The sequence below is a fragment of the Balearica regulorum genome, chromosome Z, assembly GCF_011004875.1.
Source record: "Balearica regulorum gibbericeps isolate bBalReg1 chromosome Z, bBalReg1.pri, whole genome shotgun sequence".
Lineage (NCBI taxonomy): Eukaryota > Metazoa > Chordata > Aves > Gruiformes > Gruidae > Balearica > Balearica regulorum.
The window spans coordinates 84,665,150-84,690,562 of record NC_046220.1 but is presented as its reverse complement, the minus strand read 5'-3'; the positions used below and the strand labels follow the sequence as shown (position 1 = coordinate 84,690,562).

General features: G+C 39.9%; 2 protein-coding genes across 6 annotated transcripts in view; both read left to right on the top strand.

The window, feature by feature from the left end:
- The window catches only part of MYO5B (myosin VB), a 148,808-nt gene extending 143,464 nt beyond the window's left edge, over nt 1-5,344 (top strand). The window contains exons 38-39 of one of the 2 annotated variants that reach the window (XM_075739704.1): nt 910-990; nt 1,754-5,344. In XM_075739704.1, the coding sequence (XP_075595819.1) occupies nt 910-990; nt 1,754-1,906 (234 nt within the window). In that variant the 3' untranslated portion in view covers nt 1,907-5,344. The remainder of the gene's footprint in view (nt 1-909; nt 991-1,753) is intronic. The other variant, XM_075739705.1, reaches the window with a different exon arrangement.
- A 2,342-nt stretch (nt 5,345-7,686) lies between these two features.
- On the top strand, nt 7,687-25,151 carry ACAA2 (acetyl-CoA acyltransferase 2). 4 transcript variants are annotated; one of them, XM_075739748.1, is made up of 11 exons: nt 7,775-7,821; nt 11,017-11,210; nt 12,199-12,365; nt 14,393-14,521; nt 16,200-16,316; nt 17,746-17,893; nt 19,246-19,421; nt 20,386-20,515; nt 22,748-22,818; nt 23,450-23,604; nt 24,500-25,151. In XM_075739748.1, exons 3-11 carry the CDS (start codon nt 12,360-12,362, stop codon nt 24,582-24,584), a joined length of 1,017 nt encoding a protein of 338 aa, XP_075595863.1. In that variant the 5' UTR covers nt 7,775-7,821; nt 11,017-11,210; nt 12,199-12,359; the 3' UTR covers nt 24,585-25,151. The 4 variants fall into 4 exon arrangements, with proteins under 4 accessions (XP_075595861.1, XP_075595863.1, XP_075595862.1 ...); XM_075739747.1 differs by having other exon boundaries at nt 11,017-11,234; XM_075739746.1 differs by lacking the exon at nt 11,017-11,210 and having other exon boundaries at nt 7,687-7,821.
- Nucleotides 25,152-25,413: the final 262 nt, after the last annotated feature.

Sequence of the window (25,413 nt, the reverse complement as noted above, 5' to 3'; positions counted from 1 at the left end):
AGATCCTCACTGCCCAGGGTCAGTGTGCCATTCCCATGGCGGGGACAACTTGTCCTTTTCAAGACTGGCGTTTGGTATTGACCTCTGTCAGAGGTGGTCATCGCAGTGGCTCCTCTCTTACGGCACTGCTGATGGTGCTGGAGCTCCAGCAGAAATGTTCAAAGATGAAACCCAGCCCCGAGGAGTTTATGCCATAAGTCAGACACTCAGGATTTTAAACCCACCTGTTGTGTTTTGCCATGGTCTAACCTGGCTAGGTCTGCAGGATGCCCACCAAGGATTCATATTTGGGGCAGGAAGTTGAGAACTGCCCACCTAGGCTGGCTGGATCTGACCTTAAATTTGAGAATCCATTTCAGAAGGATACAAACTCAAGTTTTTTGCTGCTGGTCTTAATTGTCTGGCCTTAATTTGATAATGTCGTAGGAAGGGAGAAGTGAGAGATGTGAGCTGATCTCCAGTGGTTCTTGGAGATCCTTTCTCCTGTATCTCCATCTCCCTGTCTTGAACGTGTGTTCTTAAGAGAAGCCAAGGGATGGCAGGAGAGGAACACAAGTGAGGGAGCATCAGGAGAAGTGTTGTAGAGATGACGTCAGAAGTACTGGGAAGTGTGGTCACCCATGTTACTGTGTACCAGCTGAGCGGGGTCCTGGTATAAATCTGTTGCTCGAGTCCATTCCCAATTTACAAATGTTGCAATAAGAAGTGACTTTGACAGGTCCATGGAGGCTTACCATAGCTTACAGCGGGCACAGGAACACCAGGATAACACCTGTGTTACTTCTGCTTCTCAGCAGTGTCACGGGAGACTTGTTATGGCCATATCAAGACAAACTGTTAATGATGCTTTGTATTCTGGAAAAGTTTGGCATCTCATGACTGTCCGTAATTCTATTTTGGTTTTGACAGATTGTAAAGATACTTAATCTCTACACTCCTGTGAATGAGTTTGAAGAACGCGTGACAGTAGCTTTCATACGAGACATACAGGTAAGTGAAAGGGCTGTAAATTGGAGGTGATAGTACTAATGACATCTGTATTAAATCATTACTAACTCAGGCATTTTGTAATAGGCATGCTGCTGCATGTTGTCCTGAATTTAGTGCTCTGCATGCACACTCGCTTACTTGCAACATACAGCTGGAGGGATAGCCAGGCTGTTAATCGCAAAGAGCAATAAGCACCGAAGTTCCCAGCTCAGCTAATCAGCTCTTTAGTAGCAATGCAACTCAGAAGTAAGGTTGCAGGAGTCAGTGAAGCATTAGTGAAATGCAGTTACTTCTGAGATACAAGGCAGAAACTGGCAACTAAAGAAAATTAAATACATGAAAACCAAGCATCTTTTAATGCTCGCAAGGAGGAGGCAAGAAGTGGAAACAGAAGCATGTTCAACTACTAGAATATGTCTCCATCACTGAGCAGCTGAATCGAAAGTGGTCTGCTGGTATCATGCAGTGCTGCTTTTGCAGTGTAAGGGGGTCATGTTGTTTCCAAGTCCTGTATCTTGCTTTGTGGTCATGTAGAAAATGTAGCCAGGTTCTTTTGAAGCAGTGTTTCCTACAGTCTGTGTAGAAGTTCCTGTAAATATTTGCTCAGGGGAAGGCTGCTGCAATAGAGAACAAAATAGTTCTCACTGGTTTTTAGCAGTATCTCTAAAATTGTGTACATTCTCAAACCTTTGATGATGTTAAACATCACAAAGAAAAAGCAACAACTGATATGAAATTTGTTTTCTTCTCCCACACCTCACAGGCACACTTGCAAGAGCGAAATGACCCTCCGCAGCTGCTGTTAGACTTCAAGCACATGTTCCCAGTTTTTTTCCCGTTCAACCCATCCTCCATAACCATGGACACCATTCATCTCCCTGCTTCTCTCAACTTGGAATTTCTCAATAAAGTCTGAAGAAAGTATAATTAAGCCCAGCTCTCCTACCCAGAGACCCCCAGCAAAAAGAAAGAAAAATGAAAGGAATTTAAGGAGCTCTTTAAATGTGGACCAAGCAGAATTAGGGAAGAACCAATACACAGTGATAAATAGATGCTAAACTGAACGGTAAAAAAGAGACTGATCTGTATGTGATTTGGGTTTTTTCTGGTAATTTGCAGATCAGAAATAAGGATATTTGAAATGTAGATTTATTTCTTACTGTTTGATTTTATGTTGACATAGTTCAAAGCCCATAATCATCTGCAAAAGCCACTAACAAAAAAGAATGGTGAATGGGAGACAACTTACTTTGATCTTCATAGGCGTCTATGAAAAAATGACAGTTAAATCAAAAACAAAATCTGAGACACTTACGCTGCCTTGAAGGACATGTAATTGTCTAATAGCTAGGTGATTTTGCATGTATTAATAACAGGACATGCAGTTCTGCCTCTTGTTCTTACTAGTGACAGTATCACGATAGCGAGTTGAGAAAGCAAATTGCAGGAGATGCAAGTACATGTTTATCACACCAGTCAAGGTTAACGGTCTTGGATGCTGCTTGTTTCCACCGATGTGAAATCTGTCACAAATTCTGTGTTTCAGAAATGCTGTTGTTCCTCCAAACTACTTCCAGTGCATCTGCTTCATGGGAATTCAAATAAATGGGCAGCTTGGACTTTCTTCTGTTAGCAAATTTACATTAGTGACTTGTAAAGGTTTTGTCCTAGTGAAATAATCTTGAGACAAGGGACTGCCTTGGGCCTCACGCTTCTAGTATAGACAAGCATCATCCTGATCCCTGCTGTTGGCTTTCGCTGTGCTTTTAAAAGTTGAAAACTTTTGTGCAGTGGCTATCAAGGTTCTTAGATGTCTTACGTGGCCTGTATCAGAATCTTATACGTAGGTGAGACATGCGTTTTATCATCGGGTCCCCAGTTTAATCATCGGGTCCCCAGTCCTACCTATGTGCAGTGGGCTAGTCCTGGCCATAGGAATCCATGGAAAAATTCTATTCAGTTCAATAGCCATCCAAAATCAATAGCCATCCGGTCATGCAAATACAAGGCTTACACAAATGCAGAATACTTTTAAAAAAAAAAAATTAAAACAAAAGGGAATGGATAAGAAATGAAATATTTCAACACAAAAAAATTGTAAGATAGTGTGTTAGTAATGTAAGCTGTTCACTCTCTTAAAGAGAGTGAACATGAACTCTTTGTCTACAACAACCTTAAATAACTGCAATCAATTCAAATTCTATTAGGATTTATTAGGATTTTTTTTACCTTACTTATAAATTAAACCAACCCAACCCTCTGACCTCACCAGGTAGATGCTGAAAGGGGCCAGCTACTCACAGAAGCAGTCACTGATTTTTCTCAGTACTTACCACAACACGTTGAATTCTCAGTTACTGCAGAGCCACTCTCCCTGCTGAGAAGGGGAAAAGGTGGGTTCCCATGGCCAAGTGATGCTGTACAACGATCCCGATGGTGATCGGTCTGCAAACTGCTCAGTGGTGATGCTTGGGCTGTGGCTCAGTGAGAATGTTTGGCAGTAGCAAAATCCCTGCTCCTCTTAGCACTGCACGCATTTTGTCCTCTCCACTTCCATAACGGTCTCGGCTAAGTAGCCCAAAACTCTCCTTTTGTGGTTGTGGTTGCTTAAGTCTCAGCAATTCCACAATGATTAAGAGCTTTCAAAAAAATAAACCACAAACAAAATCCAAACCCTCTCTGCATCTGACTGCTTTTAGTTGGCGTAAATCACATCTAAACAGCAAATTTCTGATCAGGTACCTGGTCTGCTCAGAGGTTTAAAATAGAATGCGAAGTCTATTAAAGATACGCTAAATCCCGCCATGCTGCAGTCACCTTTTTAGACAAAGAGCATGTTTTGATTTAAACATCATGTATATAATCTATGTATGTACAAACAGTAATAGTCCTGTATGTACCATATATGTATATTACTATCCAAAAGCACATTTTTAAAGAAAAAGTTGAGTGCTGTGAAGAATTACATTGGTCTGTGCTGGTGGGCAAATACCTTGTTTCAAATGGACTGTGGTTTCGTATGGCTATTGCGAGCAAAGGACAGACCTAAGGCCATTCCCTAGGGAGAAGTTATCTTTTCTTCTAACCATCACCCAACTAATTACAGAAGAAAATTAATTGCTTGTATAGTACCAGCACTACCTCCAAGCTACAGTCCTTGAGCATTTGCATCTACTGTGTATATTCAGTAGTGCCTTCATCTCCCCTTCATATATACAGTAAGGATAATACCACTGTTTTGCTGTCTGTGCCCAGCAAGCTCACGCTCTTCTGTCACTTGCTCATCTACAATATTTTTATTTATTGTACCTACCTCTTTTCATGTTTTGCAAATGAATGTTTTTGCAGTGCTCTGAATTTAATTTTTTAACTGTCTCATCTCTTTTTTCCATACTATAGTAGTCATCACAGTTTAAAGATAAAAAAAATCAAAGCAGAATTGAGTCTTTCTCTAAGGCAGTTTTAACATAGAGCTATTTCTCACAATTCATCTTAGGCCAGCAGTTTCCTCTCAGGCTCTTCAGGTCTCTACCTCTCTCTGATGTAAATTATTCAGAGTATAATTCCCAACAGATTGATTAAACCAATGCTTATCGTTCGGACTAAATGCCAGGTTGCTGCAGAATCGTGTTCTGCAACGATTTTGTTGCTAATCACAATTATGAAATGTGGTTACTGGTCTTCTAGGGTATAATGGTCTTTCACTGGTATTTTCAGGATCATAATTGATATGTACAACAAAGAGACTTTCTTAAAAACTCTTGATATGTAAGACAGGAAGTGGGATTTAATGTCTTGATCTATGATAATGTGGTTTATTCATCAACATCTATCTGTAAGAGGACTCTGTATGAAGTACCTTTAATATATGTTATCTTTTCTGTTGGAGATTTTTTAGATCTGTTTTTAACTGTTAATTTTGTTAAATTGCTATGCTTAAGCATGCCTGCCTTTCCTCAGATTGCCACTTCTTTCTTTATAGAGCAAATTCAACACAAAGCATGGCTTTGAGAAAGCTGGCTGTTCTTCTGTTGTCTTTATTGTAAAATATTGATTATTAAGTTGAGGATTTTCCCACTGTGTGCCTTTAGCTGTTACTAAAGTAACTGACTTCTCAACTGCTGTTTCTCCGAAACAAGTGTTAAAATGTGGGGATATTTTTATTGTTCTGTCACAAAAAGTTGTCTGTGAATTTATAAGTCTCCTTAGAAAAATCTCACTCTGACAGGGTCTGTGAAATCACTTTGAAGTTGCTAGGAAAAAAACAATACTGATCCATGTTGATTTTTGCATGTATAATGTATCTTAGAAAAGCAGTATTGGGCTGTAAAAATAAACCAAAAACCAAAAATGACACAAACCACAAATCACACAAACCACCACCACTATGAAACCCACACTTCAAAGGCTAGTTCAGGCACATGCTGTCTGGCCTATGAGAAGCATCCAGGACGATGTACATGTTTCATTTTCACCAAAAACTTGCTTTGATAGACTTTTTTTTCTTCTTTTTTTTTTTTTTAATTGGCATTTTGTAGCTGAGGTTGCTTATCTTTCAGCTAGTAAAGTTGTTGCAGCAGTTGACTGTAGAAAAGAATGTTAGAACTCAAGACTGATTTTATGCATCATAAACATTTTTTTGCTCATACAACTAATTTCACTGTATCTGAAAGGACTTCTTTGTATGAGTGAAAAGGTAACAAAATGTGGGCATGCTTCAGAATTTAAGCATGGTGACTACTTTTCCTGATACTGTAACTTAAACGCTGAAGTTACAACTCTACCTAAAGTCTTTGAAATATATGACCTCTCCATTTGTGTGATTTGAAAAAGATACGAGTGAAAAAGATGCATTTGAAACAAGAAGTCATTTTTCCTCTGTTTTCAATAGTAAATGAACAAAACTGCAAACTTATTCTTTCAGTCCATATTTAACTGAAAAATTAACATTTTTGCCATTACATATAAATATAACCTAATTAAAATGAATTGCATGAACTACCATGAACCTTTTTCCTCCAACTTTATTGATTCACATATATATTACAGTCATAAATTGATTTTTTTCCCCCTGAAAGAAGTCTAGCGATGTAGGTGTTAAGTAAAACAATCTGGAGGACCTGTTCCCCAATGAATATACCATTTATTTCAAACCATAAATGACAAAGACTTTCAAATTAAGTTGAAATTAGAAGAAAACAAATCAAAAAAATGTGCTACTACAGTGCAATGTCTATTTTGTTTGGGGATTTTTGAAGTGTGTGTGTGTGTGTGAAGTCTCATTACCTTAACAAGCAGAAGGTATAGCTGCTCTCATAGAAGTTGAATGATATACATGAGTGAATACTATAGATTAAATACTACTGCTTATATTTTTCCATTTTGAACAAATCTGTAAACTACACCTCTGTTTATAGCTAAATGCTTGTAACAGTCATTGTAATATTCAGCCGTGGATAAAAAAATTTGTGAAATAAACACTTTTGAAGAAATTGTGACTTTTGGCCAAAAATGGGTATGTTAAAAATACACCTTTCGATATTTACTTCTGTATGTTGGAAACATTTCTGTTTTGAAATGACAAGGTACTTTACAAACACAAAATCAACAATCTCAAAGCTCTTACTTAAGACTTTGAAAAGTTTAGAAGTTATAACTTAATTTCAGAGGTACTTAAATATTTTGAGATGATGAGAAACCAGTTGAGTGTGTAAGCTTATTGCCAATGAGTGGAGAAGAGGGGATGCAGTGCCAGCCCCTGTGCACGCGTTAAAGGTGACAGGGTAAGTCAAGGGCAGAGAGAAAAAATACAGTAAAACCCTCTGCTTTTTTTAAAGACAGTGTTGGATGTCACTGTACATTCACTTGTCTCTGAATTCATGAAATGATTGGAAAGATGTAGGGAAAGCTGTTGAAAGATTTTTTAATTTTTTATTTTTTTTTTACTGTACTGATCCTTCCATCTTCTGCCAGTCTGAATGAGTCCACTAAAGGTTTTAGGCACAGAAATCATAGCTCAACCTGCATTTTCAACTACCAGAGCTTTGAAAGGTGTTTTTTGTGGTTCACCTATGCACAGCCGGGAGGTTGCAATAGGGATGGGCCACGGAGAATACCAGGAGGCAAGTCCTACTCTTTTCTCCATGCAAGTCCCGAAAGGATAAAGCTTGAGAATAGGGACAGAGCTAGGCCAGCCGTGGACTGCGAAGCAGCTCACGCCTGCAAACCTCCGTTAAAATCCCAGTCCAGGCCTTCGGGGGGAGGTGTGTGTGGGTGTGTGACTTGGCCCCGTGAGGGAGGGGAGCTGCCCTCAGGGCTCCCGGGGCCGCCCCTGGCCGCCGCCCGTGGGTCTCGGGTACCTTCCCCAGCACAAGCTTCTTCACCGGTCCCGCGTAACTCGGCTTGCGCAGTGGCTACTCATCACGGACCGCGGCTGGGCGACCCCGGGCCGGGCCGGGCCGGGCCGGGTCTGGCGGGGAGAGCGGGCCTGGTCCGCCCGCCGCTGCCCGGGGCCTACCTCCGCCGCGGCCGCCGTCGCCAGGGCAACGCCGCGGAGTCCGCGCCGCCCGTTTCCTTCGCTGCCGATTCGCCAAAGCTCGCGGCCGTCCTTTCCGATGGCGGAGTGGGGGACGGCGAGGAGGGAGAAATGAAATCAAGCAGAAGCGGGAGGAAAAAAAAAAAAAAAAAAGTTTAAAGTGCCGTCTTCGTGGGCCTGTCCCTTCCGCCCCCAGCGTGGCGAATGTGCGGCGGGTCAGGCGCAGGCGAGGGGCGGGCCGGGCGCGGCAGACGGCGGAGCGGAACGGAACGGAACGGCTATGGCGCTCCTGCGGGGTGAGGCCCCTGTCAGCGAGCGGCTGGGCGGGCGGCTCCCTGCCACCGTGTGTGGGATAACGGGTCCCTGGCTCTTCAGCGGCGGTGGCGTGGCCGCCGGTCCATGAGGGGGAGCGAGGCCCGGGCAGGCTCCGTGAGGGCGGGTCGGGCTGGCGGGGAGGCTGGGACAGGTCTGAGGTAAAGGTAACCGGCCGTGCCGCGGCTGTCCCGGTTGCCCTGGCCGGGGTGGCGAGAGTGGGCCTGGCCGGGGCAGGCCCTGTCATGGCCGCACGGTTGTAAAGGTCGTGTGGTCCGTCAGGAAATGTAAAATGGAGCCTCTGAAGCCGTTCCTGTCTCTCCGGGGAGGGGGGAATTTTCCTCCCCCCTGTCTCCTCCGAGGTGTGTCAGCATCCGTACCATTAACAGCTGGAAATAAATGCAGCCTTTCAAATAACGCTTTTATGTGCGTTAGGTGCAGAGGGAGGAGAAGAGGTACGCGGTGCTGGTCACAAGCTTCTGTTTTGAACGCTGTTTGAATATATATTGAATATACTGTGTTCGAGTTTTTGCAGTGCTTAAACCAGTTATGGTACTAATAAACCTATAGCAAAAGGCGGGTATGTATGTGCAGTAACTGGCCATGTCTATGTGCAGTGACTAGAGGTGACACTTGAAGTGTCAGTGACTGAAAGTTTCTTTTGTCACCCCCAACCCCTTTTAGCAGTAACAGCAGGTAGTTCTGTTTGCAAGTGCTAACAGTTCCTAAAAGTGTTTTCTGTAAAGAAGTACTTTATGCTCTACGTGGTTTAAATTCTGTGTCTCTTAAAATTAGATAAATATGCCCTTTAATATATGATCTTGTTTAAAAACAAAATTGAAATGTATTGAAATAGGGCTTTTAATCTATTTGACAGAGCTTTGCTACTTGACAGACTGAACCTAAATAATAACATATGTGTAAGTCACGGTTTGAGGTTTTGGTGCTGAAAGCCTGTCTAGTCAGTGTTGCGGTAATTCCGTATTGCTCTACTTGACTGAATAATACAAAGAGCAACTTTGCCCCTACTTGTTTGATGATAGTTTTCTGTGCCTGTTTCAGGATCTTACCTCTTGCTACAGTATTTTTCATACATTGTTCGTGCTCCTTAATTTTTTTTAGGTTAATGATTGTTTTTTAGGCCTTCAAAATAGGATCTGACAAAGAAATATTTTGAAACCAAGCACGTCTGAGAAATGTTGGAGGCTTAGAGAATATTTCAGATCTACAGTAGCAGGTCGCCATTTGACAGCAGGTGGTTAACACAACCAGATTAAAAGATGTCTTGAATTGAGCGTTTGGTAAGGAGTCAGAGTGACCTTTACTTTCCGGCCCCAAAAGTTTCCAGATCCCTATGCATTTGGTAGTGTTCTGCTCTCATCCAATGTTTAGCACCTTGGAAAATTGCAGAGACTCTGGAAGCCTTGTCATGGTAATGTAGGACAGTACTAATTAATGGTGACTCAGGAAGAGCTGTTAAAGGCTGCAGAGTCCTTTCTTGCTCAGGACTGCAGCCACCCCTTGTTGTTCCTCCTGAAGTTTTGTGGAGGGAGTAGCATTTATAGACGTCTCTCCAATCAAGCAAAATTGGGCAGGCTCTGGAGTAATATACCCTTAAGGGAATGGCTCTGTGGTCAGTTGAATTCATCACACCATTGCTGCTAGGAGAGGTTGTGCTGCTTCTTATTCCCTTTCTGGTTCAGTCTACCGTCTCTCTTAGTCTGGAATTATGTTTTATTGAGCAGCCAGAAGGTGAACTCTGTCACAGAACTGATCCATATGAAAATCAGCCCCTCGTTTTCAGCTGACTCTGGGTTAGTCTTCAGGTACCACAATTGTGTGATCTTCTCTGGTTTACTCTTTGGCCCCACAGTACTGTTGTGAAGTGGGCAGGAGTGAGCAGCCTCGGTGAAAGAGAGAGATGTTGTTATTGTGAAAGGAAGGTTTAAGGGCAAAGTTCCATCCTCGCCCCTGGACTGTTTATTTATAAGGCAACACGGTGTCTGTGATTCAGCAAATAATGTGAATAACCAACAACCTGGCCGAAAGGGAGGAAAACAAGTTCTTTTAGCTTGATCAGGTCCCTGAGCTGGTCTGCAGCAAAGCCTTGTAATCAGCTATTGCTGGCACAGTTTTTGAAACAGAGGGACAGAAATCAGTGGGCAGGAGGAGTGGTGGCAAGGGGATGAGTGTCAAGGCCTACTTTGCTGCAGGGAAGATAAGCTTAGGAACATGAGATAATTCTTAAAAGAGCTAAGGTCTTTTTTTTTTTTTTTTTTTTTTACAAGCGTTAACATTTCATCAAGACTGAAACTTAACATTCAGTAAATTATTGTTAATACTGCCCATTTTGGATAGTTAACTGAAATCTGTCACCTGAACACTTAGATAGTCCAGGGACTAATTCTGCAGTGACTGTATTGAACATGCCTGTTTTCCATAAACATAAATCTGTGAAAGCATCTTTACTTTTGCTTAAAAAAAGAAACAAACTTGTGTGGGTTCACATGTTGTGTCTGTTAGTAATTTTCAGCTTTTTTAGAAAAAAAAAAAGTACAAAGTAAAAAAAATTCAGTCAATTGATTAAGAATTGTTTTGGTTTAAATTGAATTACTTGCTGGTATCAATTGAACGATGATTAAATGAAGAGTGAAAACTGATGATGGATATAGCATACACTCTGTGTATATAAGAGGTTGGTTCCAAGCATTTGTTCCAAGCCTGGGTACAGGACCTTCCCCGCAGTACCAGCTTTGGTACTTTTCAGACCTCTGAATACACAGAGACCTCTTGAGATATATATTTTAGTGACTATATTTGAGACCTCTACACTTAAAAACCTGAAGAGCAGGCTTTTTGGATGTATAATAGTTAGCAGCTATTTATTCCTTTGAGGAAATAAATTGTGGTTCTCCCACTTTTTGAATAGTTACCATGTCAACACTCCATTTTAAGAGAGCGGCAGTAGTGCGCTTAGCAAAGACTTCTTTTTAAGGTCTTCTGGGTACCCCAGAAGAAGCCCAGGGGCAGCATCAGGGTGTGAGGGTGTTGTTCTTCATGGCTTTGAAAGCCACATTGTTTTTCGTGTTCATCCCTGTCTTTGAAGCTGCAATTCTTGCTTAGTCTACTTCAGGGTCTTTCCCAGATGATCTTCTGAGCCTATTCATTGCCTGTTCCAGATACCAACATTGTGTTCAAGTCCTTGTCAGTGGAGCAAGCTTGACCTTTGCAAGTTTGGAAAGTCCTGTTCTATAAATCATGCAGCCTGGGATCCAAGGGATACATGTGAGACAGAGGAGCACCCTCTCTCTGACAAAACAAACATCCAAAGAATCTGGATCACACGGCCTCTAAGAGAAGGCCTGAAAAAAGTGTTCATGAGCAGCTTAATTAACAGGCATTTTCATTTGCATTCATTCTTGTATCTGTGTATATCCTTCTGGTGTTACTTAAAATAACTGTGGGTGTTTCATGACAGCTATAAAAAAGGGAGATTTGAGCTCTGTTGTTCAACTGGGGGAAAGTTCACAGGCTGCCTCCCACTCATTTCTGCCCACAGAAGCAGAGAGCTGCTGTGACGAGCAGTCAGTAGGTGTTTGGTTTGGTTCAGAGACAGCTTCTCCCAAGCTGAAACTCATCTAGACTACTTCTGGCCGATGCATTTGTGTGCAGGCGCTTGCACGTGCTCTCCTGTCTGTTGAAAACTGGATTTTCTTCTCAGAAACTGGGAGACTAATGTTATTGCAGTTTAGATGGCCTATATAATTCTGGAAGTAGCATGAAGTTTTTGGTTAGGGAATGTTTTTCCTCTTAAGTTAAAGGAATCAAAGTTAAAATGCATATAAAAAGGGATTTTTTTTTGTTTTGCTTTATTGTTTTTTTTCTTTGTGAAAAATGTTTCAGAGTATAAGCCAAGAATCTGCTGCTTTTTCTTGGATGAGGGAATGGCTTCTTTGTTTCTTGAAATGGTTCTTCATCTGATCATTTCACAGATATCTACTATGGGATTTCATAAGTGTAACTTTCATGTTTTTAGTACACTAGCACTGATGTCTGGTGTGGATTTGGCAGCATCCTTTGGTATCAAAACTACCTGTTTTTTTTTCAGACCTCTTTGTGGAAGTGAGGTATATCTGCAATCTTTCCAGCTTTTCTTTCTGACCATTAATTCTGCATACCTTCACAGTGTAAAATATTGTTATATCCTATAGCTTATTTATCTTGAACTGCATGTCTTCATATTGTCTATATTTATTTACAAAGCCTTTTGTGAATTTAGGATGTTATCCAGTTGAGGGTGATGTGGTGATTTTCTGTTTGTTAGTCTCTCCATATCTGTATAATTCTTGCTTCTGTTGCAGGTGTATTCATTGTTGCAGCGAAGCGAACTCCTTTCGGGACCTATGGAGGTTTGCTGAAGGACTTCACAGCCACCGATCTGACAGAACATGCTGCTCGAGCTGCGTTGGCTGCTGGCAAGGTCTCTCCTGAGATCATTGACAGTGTCATTGTTGGCAGTGTCATGCAGGTTGGTAGCACAGAAAATTTACTGGTCGGTGATTATTTTGGTTGTCTCCTTTAGTGTGGTCCTACAAATAGTTACCTCTCCTTTGCAGCTAAGAATAAACCAAAGAGGTGGAAATGGAATGGGTAAGTAGCCTTTATAGTATAGTGTTTCCTGTTCATGTTTAAGGGACATACCCTGCATGATTTGTGATGTTAGCTTTCTTTTTTTGGAATCAAAGGTACTAAGCCAGGACAAGTTGATCTTCTAAAAATGTGAATTCATTAAATGATTAGTTGCTAATCACTGATACGTTTTGCCTTATTTTAATGACTTGAGCTGTGTAGCTCAATGATCAGTGAATTTTTAGTGGATTGTAGAAATCCCTTTCTTTCTGGAGGCTGTAACTGACTTGAGTCCATTTCTCTTGAGTTTCCTATAGAATTTTTTTGAGTGAATATGAGTTTGAGCTGGAAGGATACATACCTTGATTGGCAGAGACAGTTGGACAATCATATCTTTTCCAAAGAGCTTGTGACATAGATGCTATTATATGCAGAGCACCAGCATTGCAAAACTGCAGTTATCCACTTATCTAGACAATGGTCTTTGTTTTAGACAAGACAGCAAAGAGCATTTCTGGTTTGGTTTGGTTTTCTGTCTTCACTGTTATTATCGGAGGCACTCTTACTTTGTACTGCGTGTTTCAAGGGTGCAGAAGAAACAAATACCTGAGAACTTTCATGATAATTGAACAAATGTGCAGTATTCCTCCTTAAGGATTTCCAGCCAAAAGAGTAGCTTTTGATTATTCTGTCTGCTACGGCTACCATCTCAGCTGCTTTTATTCAACTTTTTAGGTTTTGTAAGAACTGTTTGTGGCTTAGGAAAAAAAAAAAAGCTACATCCAAATCTCTTGTAATGCTTTCACATGAAAAATAGCATTCTCCCAATAAAATGTCTTTTTGTGTTGAAATTACATTTGTTTTCCTTTGCATCATACTTCCCCATCCCAATAGATTTTCTTCTTTTAGTCCTGGATTCCTTTAAAGTATTATTTGATTAAGTTTAAATAACTGTGAATGTATGACCATTTTAAACTACCCTTCTTCAGCAGAAGTGGCTTGATTAAATTTTTTTCCCTGAAATTTTTGGCAAGTTGGCATTGTGCACAGAACTTTCCCTTTGTGATACATATTAGCTTACAGCATGATCCCTAAGAGCATGAGTGTTCTTTGTTTGGAAAAGATCCATGACAAACCTGTAGCAATACTGTTATAATTTTCTATAGCAATGCTGCTGTTATTTTTTATTCTGTACCTGTGCTCACCATCATCTGCTGACTCAGTAGCTGAAATGCAGGAGCCTAATTGTTTTTGTTTCATCTCATGTTGGAGCCTGGTTTATTGAAGGAGTGGGTTCAGAAGCAAACTACTCTGTGTGCAGTACTTTGCTTCTCAAATAGAAATGTGATAGAATCATCTTTGAAAAGCTTTGGAGGAATGAGATTTCATTGTTAGAACAGGCCAGTGTCCAATTAGACCATCACAGTTATGAAATTTCACAAAGTGGATATGAAGCAGGATTGGCATCTCCGCAATTTCCACACTGTCTCTTTCATGGGCGCCTTCCCCTGTTGTTAGTCTGAGCAATTTTAATTTACCTTGAAATAATTGCTGCTTGCCAGTCAGGATCTTGCCAGTCAGTCTGTTCTGCTGTTTTGAAAATAAGAGATGAGGGAAAATGTAAGACTATTGAGTTGCTGACTTCAGTCTTAACTTCTGTAGTACCATTTTTGGCCTGATGTCTAGCTTTTACGACACACAGTTTCTTTAGAGTGCATGTTAAGACAGGTATTGGTCCTTTTTGATCATACAGGATGGTGTCTTTTTGAAGTGAATCCAAGTACTTCTTATGACTAGTAGGATTTCTGTCGAACATATGTTATCTTCTATCAGTGATGCCATTACACCATTCTGACTTTTCATCAAGACTTTTAGTTTCCAAAGAAATTAGAGTGTAATGAAACCTCCTGTTTGTTCTGTCTGCAGAGCTCCGCAGATGCGATTTACATCGCAAGACATGTTGGTTTACGTGTGGGAGTTCCTGTCCCGGTCCCAGCCCTCACTGTCAACAGACTTTGTGGCTCTGGTTTCCAGTCCATTGCCAATGGATGTCAGGTACAAGCTCTTTTTTTCTGTATTAGTTATAACTTTATCAGGCTGTTAACATGTAGAAACATGTACTTTGTGTTTGGCATGAGTCTTAACATGGATGTTTAGCTGCCACTGGTAGAGACTTCCTGTTGTCCTGCATGGTTTTGTACAGTTCAGCCTCCACAGTGCCATATTTTGTGGTTGGTTTTAAAAATTGTCGTTGTAGCTATTTTGAGTTTAATACAAGGAATGCAACAAGTGTTAGCCAGTGAAATAGAGCTCAACTGTGCAACAGTTGCAATCTGTGCTCCTGTTTGTATGAATTGGAAATACTGAGCATTATCACAACAGGAGGCTTTCATCTTTCGATCATTGTTTATATTCTCACCTATGTAAGCCACAACCTGTGCATTTAAGTGTCTTTTTGTTCGAAGATCCAAACTGTTTCATGGATTATAGTGTCAGTTCTTCTCAAATAGAAGAAAATCAACTTCTCTTTGAGTAATTGGCCAAAAACACTGAGTAAGTTGTAGTACAGTGGTATAGTTATTTTTATTTCATTTGCTCATTCAGATTAGTGGTCTACAACTAGTAGTGGTCTAGACTTTCCAGAATGAAAGGGTATTTTATGACTATTTGAGCAATCGCATAGTGGTTTGGTTTTTTTAAAAAAGAAAAAGTTCCCATTGGCTGGAGAATGATTTTAGATCTGATCCTCTAAGGGAGAAATTGTGGAAGACAGTATAGAGTTAAGGTTACATGTTTACAATAATATCCATCTGACTGTTTTTGCTAGTGCTTTCTGCAAAAGCAATACACGTTAGTCTACACTGACAAAAATCTATTGCAGAATTTGACCACTTACATTGAAAATACAGTTGTGAAGTCTTTTCCAAAGATGGCATTTCATCAATGCAGCTAATGTTTCTGTATTTTTCTGGCACACAACAAAGCTGCAGATTCTATTCTGAGCTGCTTAAATGTGCACAAAGTTTTTGGTAACTGTAGGAAGCACCTCAGCACATAGTACTACAAATCAGTCATAGTAATTATTAACTTGTCATCTCAAATGCATATCAAGATAATTTTATCTGCTTCCATTCCAGTACACAAATAACCTTAACTGTCCAACTGAGTGAATCTTTGAAGGAAGCAGAATTTTTGAGTGGTCTGATGGTGTGTTTTAGGAAGTAGTGCTTTTAGGTTCTGTGCACTTTGCCAATGATGAATTAGTGTGTTTTGGGGTTTCTTTTGGCAGCTTACCTGACTAATGTTTTCTAAAACAGTGTCCCATTTTTTTAGAATCATAAGGTCTAGTTTCAGGCTCTGAGGTTTATGTTCCTTTTGAGAACATTGGGAGTTAAAAAAAAAAAAGTTCAGTCATCTGTGAACCTAACCAAACAAGCTTGCAGATGCTTGATGGCTTTGTTCATCAGTCCTGTCATGTGCACCCATAATCTCTTCCTCCCTCATTGATGTAATCCTTTCTTGCTGAAAGGAGAAAGAAGGAACACATAATGAAAGAGACAGACCTCAATCTTAATAGAAGGGTAAACCCTTCCTTAATATACATGTAGCTAAGGTTGAATTAATTCTCTGTGTGTGGCTTTTTAGGTGACAAGGTCTTTTTCTAAAACAGTTGTTATTGTCTTACAAATCCAGCAAACTAAATCCTAGATCTCTCTTCTTTTTCTATTGACAGGAAATTTGCCTTAATGACTCAGAAGTTGTTCTGTGTGGTGGAGCTGAAAATATGAGCCAGGCTCCTTACGCAGTTCGAAACATTCGATTTGGAACCAGATTAGGAGCAGAACTCAAGGTCTAGTACTATTTTTTACTTTTTGTTTTCTTCTCTGAATAAAATCATGTTTACAGAGAAATGTAAAGTGTCAGGTCTGTACAGACTATATCCTTGCAAATGAAATTATTGGAGACTAGATCTGGATTTAGTTGTTCAAAACATTTATCCAGTATTCAGACATTATCAAAACAGTAGGTTCAGGCAATTTTGTTAGGCATGCCAGTTTTCTAGCTTTTTGAAAACTGTCTTTGAATTCCTGTTCCATGTTAAACATATCAATAAACTCTTAGACACAAACTTAGTTCATTTGGTATATCCCATCAAAGCACTGCATACAATATAAAAACTTTTCTGATGTCAGAGGCTGTGAAATAGAGGCATACGCAGTTTACGTAAAGCTAGTAAGGCTAGCAATGGGTAAAGAACATGTGTACCTTCAAGTTGTAAGCATCTCTCAATTTTAGAAATGGAAACTTGATGTTAAATGCATTGACAGGTAAGTTATTGTCACATTTTCTTCTGAAGATGTATCGTTAGTGAATACTGTGGGAAATCTGCAGGTGGATCCAGTTCTGCTCTGATAATTACCATTTACTCAGTGGGTCATAACCAACGTCAAAATGCTAAATTAGGATATTTCAATGTTTCAGCCCTTTGTTTTTTTTCTATGCTGTTTTTCCATTATGACAGTGGTGAATATGAAGTGTGCTTGACTTTGTTCTGTGAATCTTGTGTGGCACTGGGACTAAGCCTAGGTTTCTCCAGAGATCACAAGTTTGCTGATAACACTCAGTCTCCATAGGTGTACTAGATTCTTATCGTGAAGATAGTTGAATTTTACAGTCACAGGTGAATGAGTGATTTATCTTGTGGAACTTTAGTGGTGACAGAGAGATGACAAAAGCCATCTGGACTGGCTGGGCTTGCCTTTATCAGGTTAAGTGAAGTTAGACTTGGGTATTTTCTCACCTGAGATGTTTTACCCACAGAAACCTTTGACTCACGTAAGGTGATTTTACCTAACAGGAGAGAAAGAGCCAAAGAATCAGTAGGCTGCTGTGCCTTTTCAGAGTTCCTGACCTCTCCTTCTTGGTAACCAGGAAGACAGGTCTGTTTTCTCATAGGATGCTAATAAATAATTTATGCAGCAGTGAAATATGCTGAAATGCTAAGAATGATAGGCTTTTTCCCAGCCTCTCAGGGCCACATATGAGTGGAAAGAATCACACTAGAGCATAACGTAGATTAAATAAAATAACACACAAGAACTTGCAGACTGTTTTGCAGTGTGCTTGTTCTAACTTAAATAAAGTATCTGTAAGTAACCTGAGTTAATTTTACAAAAAGACGTTAGTTTCCAAGAGGCTGCTGAATAACTAGAAACTGTCAGGAATAAATGTTAATATTGCTGTGCTTTATAATTTTCTTTTCATAATATTCCATGCAGTTGGAAGACACATTGTGGGAAGGTCTAACAGATACGCATGTTAAACTACCTATGGCAGTTACAGCTGAAAATCTGGCTGCAAAATACAACATCACGCGAGAGGACTGTGACCGATACGCGTTCAAAACACAACAGAGATGCAAAGCTGGTTAGTAAATTTTGGAATGGAAGTGTTTATATAATACTAGTTTCAAAGCTAGTTGGTTTTTAGCATCAATTCAAAGTATTTTAAAGTTTTGCATATGTTGTGCATCTTGGAGTGATTTATCTTTTGATTTGCAGATACTGTAATTCATGCTTTTGTGTGCCCTGTGGTACAGGTAACCTGGTTCTACGGGGTTTGACTTTCAATATGCTGAGTCAGGTCTTGTGCCTATTAGCAGGTTAAGTAACAAGCCCCTTTCCAATGGCTGTAGCAGTGTTTTTTGTAACTTAATCATGTGTTACCTTCCCTACTGATCTTGTTAGCTAACTCCTGCCATTCCTGGAACCTTCACTAGAAACTGTGCCCCTGAAGAGGCTTTTTCTTCTTTCTTGTTTTCTAGGATTTTGCCTTGTTTTTGTTTATTTTTATTTCTGCTTGTTATGACCAGTTCATCTTATTCTACACTAAAGAGAGAGTCCTGTGGCTAATCAGGAAAGAGAAAGACTTTGTAGCATTTATTGAGGAAGTTCAGAGGTAGCTAAACAACACCAGATCTGGCAATTTCAGTGCCTTAGTTTTAAATCTCTTAGAATTGCATTTGTGGAGTGATCTGAAGTGATTGGGAGTCTTGGTTCAGTTTTGGGAGACAAGAGTTGTTTTGGTTTTAAATCTGTGTGTTCGCATCATTGTTGCGGACACAAAAGATAGCGTTTAGTTGCCTGAATGTTGGCGTCTAATGTCATCTCAGGTGATGCTATTATGGGCATCTTAGATACCTACAGTGCCTTGAATTTTCTCAAGTTGTTCAGGCAGCTGAATCCTGTTCCAAGATCATAACTTAACTGTGAGATCCTGTGGAGGAGCAGCTTGGACAGGATTTTAATTGATACAATAATAGCTTATGCTGATTATCAAAAGAGATAATGTGGCTCAGGATTTTTTTCTGCTTTCCTGTCTGAGATTTTCAGCTTCTTGACTCTCTGATAAGTGACAGAGCTGTAGAATAAAACAGTAACGTGGAGGGATGTGTACAAAAAATAAATCTAGTGGTTAAAAAAAAGCCAAGAAAGAATTCAGTTACTTAAAGCTGAAATAACACTTTAATATTTGAGACTTTCTTTGGCAAAGTTTGAGAACATATTTGTAGAGTTTTTGCCCAGTTTCTAAAAAGCAAACAAACAACAAACTACCAGCCAGCCTATTTAAGCAAATAAAGCATAAACAGTACTGTCCCTGGACTCTTTGTTAAAATAGAGCAAAAGTGGTGTGCTTGAAAATAGGATTATTGGTCATGCTGTGCAATCATCTTGATATTTTTATCAGTGTCCTTGTTATTTTCCTTTTTGTGATTGCAGCTCATGATGCTGGTTACTTTAGCACTGAGATGGCACCAATTGAAGTGAAAACGAAAAAGGGGAAAGAAAGCATGCAAAAGGACGAGCACCCAAAACCCCAGACCACTCTGGAACAATTGGCAAAACTCCCGTCTATCTTTAAAAAGGATGGAACAGTGACTGCTGGGAATGCTTCAGTGAGTATGTCAAAGCCTTGGATTGTGAAAGTGCCATCTCTCAGGTTCTTCAAATTTATTGTCACTGTATTTATGTCTCGCTGAGCCACCTTTGGCTGTCAGTGGTATCTCCTGATTTCTAATTCTGCTATTGAATGCCCCTGGTTGACTGTTCCAGCCCCTAGATGTCAGGGGATCCTTCAGTCTGCTCTGGTGTCCTAAAATTTGATTCTGTGGTTTGTCACTGTGCTTTCAGTGAGGCATTGACACTTCTTCATCAGCCTTGAATTATCCAGTTGATACCTGCACTGGCTTTGTACAATTAGCCGTTCTGCTTTCTTTTGGGGGCAATGATTACTGGACATTTGCTTTACAAATCATGCATTATATTAGTGGGCATGCTGCTGCTGCTCATCTTTGTACCACGATTAGTATCCTTTGTAATCCAAACCACGTTTTGCTCTTACCCAGAGTAGACTGGGTACTTAGCAGCATGTCATTACAGACTGTTCCTCTTACAGTCATTGTCTTAATCAATTGATTAATGTTCTCTGGGCCAGAAGGACCACTGTGATCATATAATCTGAATTCCTGCCTAAAACAGATCATAGCCACAGTAAGTATGGGTGTCTGTAAAGTATCTTTTGTAATTAGTAGTACATACGTTACCCAGTATTAATAATGTCCTTGCAAGTCTACAGAATATTTCTAGTGTAAGGGAGACTTTAAGTGGAAAAAATGTAATTTACTTTTCTAAAACATTGAAATTAATTAAACATTTATATTTAACTTTCTTTCACAGTCCACAGGACAGTGAAAGAGCGTGGTTTGTTGTTTTGAATAACTGCTAATACAATTGTGTGTTAAATGTTAATAATAATGTATTGGATTCAAGCTTTTTTTGAGGTCTTAGTTGTTTAAAGCATGTGGGGGTTTTGTGTGTTTGTATTTTGTCCACTGAGAATGCTTTTCTCTCATATGCAAGGGGGTGTGTGATGGAGCTGGTGCAGTCATCATTGCCAGTGAATCAGCACTTAAAAAGCACAGTCTTACTCCTCTGGCAAGAGTAGTAGCTTATCACTCAGCTGGCTGTGACCCTTCCATAATGGGCATTGGTAAGTTGCAATGAAACACATGATTTTATAGGATCAAGCACCATTAAAATGTTCTTGTTTTGGACATCCTAAAGGAAGGAAAGGAAGGCTGCAGCATGCTGAGTCTGGTAGCTGTGCAGACGTTTGTGTGGCTTACTAGAGAGGCTGTCTGTCTCACTGCATCAGTCCATCCCTCTTATGCAGGGGGACTCACTGACTTCTCAGTTTGGCTGAAGGGGTATGAGTGGTGCCTGATCTGCAGCATTAGCACTGAATTGTAGTCCCCTAGGCACCTTTTTTTACTCTCTGTGTTAGTAAGTCAAGAAAATAGGGACTCATCTCAATTTTTTTAAAGCCAGTTTTCTCCTGAAATTTACTTTTGTTTCCTGTAAGCCTTAAATCTCATGATGAAATGTGTAACTATGAGTTGTCTTCCTCACCTCTTACTGAAGCAGTATTGGCTCCTTAAGTTGCTCGAGCTAAGATTAGATTCCAGGATACACATCTGTTCAGGTATTATTTTGGCAAACCAACTGCTTCTCTTTTTTTGTTAGTCCCATATTTTGTGTTTCCTACTCAAGTAGCTGTTAACACAAACAAACCCTCCAAGTCAGTCCAGACACCCCCAGGACTTTTCCCTTCTGTTTAGTTTGTAGACAGCATTGTATCACAGCATCGCTTTTACTTTCTGCCGTTCTGTTCAGAGAGGTCATTGTTGACTGGTTCCATGTGTCAGTAGAAATGCAAATGAAGCATTGTCAGATTTGTTTTCTTGATCAGACTATCTGACTAACACAACCTTCAAAGCAAATGTGGAGGGAGGGTTTCTTTCGCTAGACTTCATGCTGTCATTGTGCTTTCTAAACTAGCCCATTCTTTCTAGGTCAGGCAACTCTTTTAGCTTGTTTAAAAACTTCATAAATCATATGGAGAAACAGTTAGTATCCTAACTCCTTAACACCACAGCTTGTCCCCAGCAACTGCAAAAGACCAGATGAGATTCATCGACATGACAGCAACAGATCTGAGAACAGGAGCTCAGACTGAGCAACTGCCCTTTCACATACTGATAGTGATAGGGAGTTCTGCCTCACAATGTCTAGTGAGAGAATTCATTATTAAAAAAAAAAAAGAGAGGGAAAAAAAGAGCTTTGCTGTTTGTATTGTCCACATAGACCTTCCCATTACTCTCACACGTAACGGGCATACTAAAATCCATCCATAATGAGATGCGCTTAGAATCTAGTATTAAGCTGCCTGAGGCTTTCTAATAATCCACTAAGCTTTGAACTGAGAGCTTTCTTCTTTTAATTTTTCTGTCTCTTCTGTCATTTACTTATTTTTATGGTTTTTGTTCTTTGAGCTATGAGTTTTCAACACCATTTTTTGGTAGTGAGATAGCATTTAGGATTGTTAACATTTTAGGATGGGTTTTTTTTTGTCTAATGGTAAGCTCCCATCTAACCTCTCAGTATCTTTGTCCTACAAGCACATATCTAATTAGCCCTTTCAAATTCTCTTTGAGTGTCTTTTTCCTTAGGTAGCTGTGCTTTGAGATTAATCTGCCCTAGTGGATTATACTTGGTTGTAGATGTCAGTTTTCTTCCAGAGAACAGTTTTATTGCCAAACTCTGTAATATTCGCAAAAAAAAAATCTTACTGTCTTCAGTTGGCTGGGACCTATGTCCAAGGGAACAATATATTCAGAGGTTTTTTTGACTAGAAGATTGTCACACAAATTATATTAAGAACACCAAAACAACAACTAAATTATATTAAGAGCACCAAAGCCATAACTAAACACGTGACCAGCAAACTCCACAACAGCCTGCATTTTTCTTCTTTGTGTACCTGGAGGCTGCAAGTTATGAGGAAAGAATAAGCTGAACCAAGAGTACTGTGAAGGAGAATGCCTCAAAACTGTCGTGAAGTTGTTTTATTTGGCTGGGGACTGTCAGTTCTTTTGACTTGAAAGCTATGTCTGTGTTTACCAACATAGCTGTGCAGCAGTAATGGCATTCCTAACTTTCCCTGGCAGAGTGTTGAGCAGGCTGCCAAATAGTTTGGCGATTTAGGAGTTCTCTTACCACCCAGTAAAGCAGGTGAGTAGCATATCCAGAATTCATTGGCTGCACAGAGGCTCATGGGAGGGGATCTGATGAGGCTTACGAAGCTATCCTATGTAGAACATGTTCATAAGCCATTACTTATTTATTTTTTATTTAACTAACTGTGCAAACCATTTCCAAATAGGCCCTGTACCTGCAATTACTGAGGTTCTGAAGAAAGCAGGACTGACCCTGAAGGACATGGATTTGGTAGAGGTAAGGAGTTTTAACATGAACAGTGTGGTTACTACTGATCTTTTTTAGCAAAAAGATTCCACTCATACGTGTAGCCCGTCATCACTGTGTAGGCGTTTCTGCATGTCTGGAGCCCACCTGTCCTAGCTCACCTCCCTGACCTCTTATCCATCTAGTTTCGACCACACAAATTAGTCATTAGAAAAAAATCTCAGGCACGTGGAAATGGAAAATGGCATGATAGCCTTCCACAGAAAAAAATATTCTCATGTGACATGAGTGTTTTTTCTCTGTTGGCGGACTGTTAATGTTTGAAGTTAGTCACGCTTCTCCATTTGTGAACAAGGCCGGTTTTGGTCAAAGCAATAGGCTCTTCACACTGCATCAGGATATACCATGCCTTTTTTTATAGAATATGCCACATACTTCCTTTGTATCACATGTGCCTGATGGATTTGAATTTATGTTGGGTTGGCCTGACAATTTCTGTGTTGTCTAAGTACACTTTTATAAACACAATGTTTAATATTTTTCTCAATCAAAATGACCTGGAGAAGAAGCGTGCCTTGTTTAACCTTGTGTGCAGGCATGTGCTGAAAGCTTGTGTGGAAAGTCAGGCATGAACAGTTGTATTGTTTCTCTGATGTTTTAGGTGAATGAGGCATTTGCACCTCAGTATCTAGCTGTTGAAAAAGTTTTGGGCCTTGACCCTGAAAAAACCAATGTCAATGGAGGTGCCATTGCTATAGGTCATCCTTTGGGTGCTTCAGGATCACGGATCACAGCTCATCTGGTTCATGAATTAAGGTATGTATGTAGCTGATAGCCATGGGTACTGAATACAGTGCCGATGTATTTACTCCTGCAAAAGATTTTTAGCATAGATACTGTATGACTAAAATCTTCCAGTCCACTGGCTTAAAACTCTCCTCACTAAAGTGCTTTCTGTATCAATTTGTTACCTTTGTGCTGTAGTCCAGGTCCTGCAGCTCGCCTCATGTTCCATTCTCTTGTCACTACAGGACTTTTTGCTTCCTCTGGATCTGGTCCAAGCCCACAGTAGTCCACAGGAAGGTTTTCTTTATTGAAATGGCCTTTGAGCAAAGTTTGTTCTTAACAGGGTGCATTTTAAAAGGCTTTGTCATCAAGCTCTTTCTCTTTAGCCCATTTTCAGAAATTTTGACTGTTTTGGCTTGCTTGATATGCTTAGCACCACTTCTATCAGAATTTTCCTTTTTTTTTTTTTTTCTGCCTCAGGACAGAGATCACTGTATCTTTTTGCTTGTACTTGCAACACTATATTAGTGTTCAACCATAAAGCCCCAGTTAATTTGCACCTTGTGGAAATCTGTTTCTTGGAATGTGCTGTAGAAAACTTAGCTTTCAAAAACTACCTTGGCAATAAAATGCTATTTTATTTATGCCATTTTTATCATGTGTTGAAACCACAAGTATCCCGTAGTGTCATTCCTTGCCATTTTGTGTTCCTAAGAACAATACAACTCCTTGTTTTTCTACAGAAATACTTCAATATCAGCTGAGGCTTCATGATATTTTTCTAGAAAAAGAAGAACATACACATTCTAAACCATCATCTTTAGTAGTACCCAGTTGATAGCTAGTTTCATCTCATAAAACCAAGACAACAGCTACTATGGTTTCATAAATGTACATAATTTTCACTGTTACTTTTTCTGTACAGGCGTCGTGGCGGGAAATATGCAGTTGGGTCAGCTTGCATTGGTGGTGGACAAGGTATTGCTCTTATCATTGAGAATACAGCCTGAGAGATTTTGGAAGCTGCGTTACTGCCCGTATTACTAATTCCCTAAGAAACTTCTGCCTTTTGTCACAGTAAAGCATCACTACCTGCCTTCGTTTTGTGCCATTCCTGCAAGGTAAAGGAATAGCTGAGAAGTCTGAATTATGAACAAAAAGATTCATTAATGTCTTTCTAACTAAAGGAAGTGCAATATCAATATAATTTCACACTGATGGAAGTATTTTCTAAAAGCCTCTTTCAGTCAAAGTTAATGTATTTCTTTAGGCAAAACTCTTCTCATTTCCTGAGGAAACTGTCAAACTTTCACCAAAGCTGCCTTAGAATAGCAGTCAGTGCAGCTTTTTAAGCAAGTATTGCTTAAACTATTCTTATTTCAGCTACTGCTGCTGTCTGGCATATGTGCCTCTTTTATCATCAGGAAATGTGAAAATTTAATTGGAGATCTTCTGAAGTATATACTGGTTGTAGATTGATGGCTGTAACCTGTACTCTGCTGTTTTGCAATGGAAAAGAAAATGACTGAAAGCTGGTATTTCCATTGTGCCTCCCAATAAATAGAACAGAAAAAAAAGGTTCGTGTGTGTGTGTTTGTTTTAAAAGTAAATAACTGTGAGAATTGTTACTTTTGGTAAGTTTGTTTTGGAGAGAGTGTTTTTCCTAGCTGAGGAATAACTGGGGTTTACTAGGTGGTTTCTAGAGAACTCTAGCAAATCTGCATTCCAAGAAGGGGGGGGGGGGGGGGTAGTTGTGTCTAACTGTTGCTGCATGGTAATTGCATACATGCAGCAACTAATTTCTTAACTTCCTCTGATAGTATCATCTGTATCTCTTGG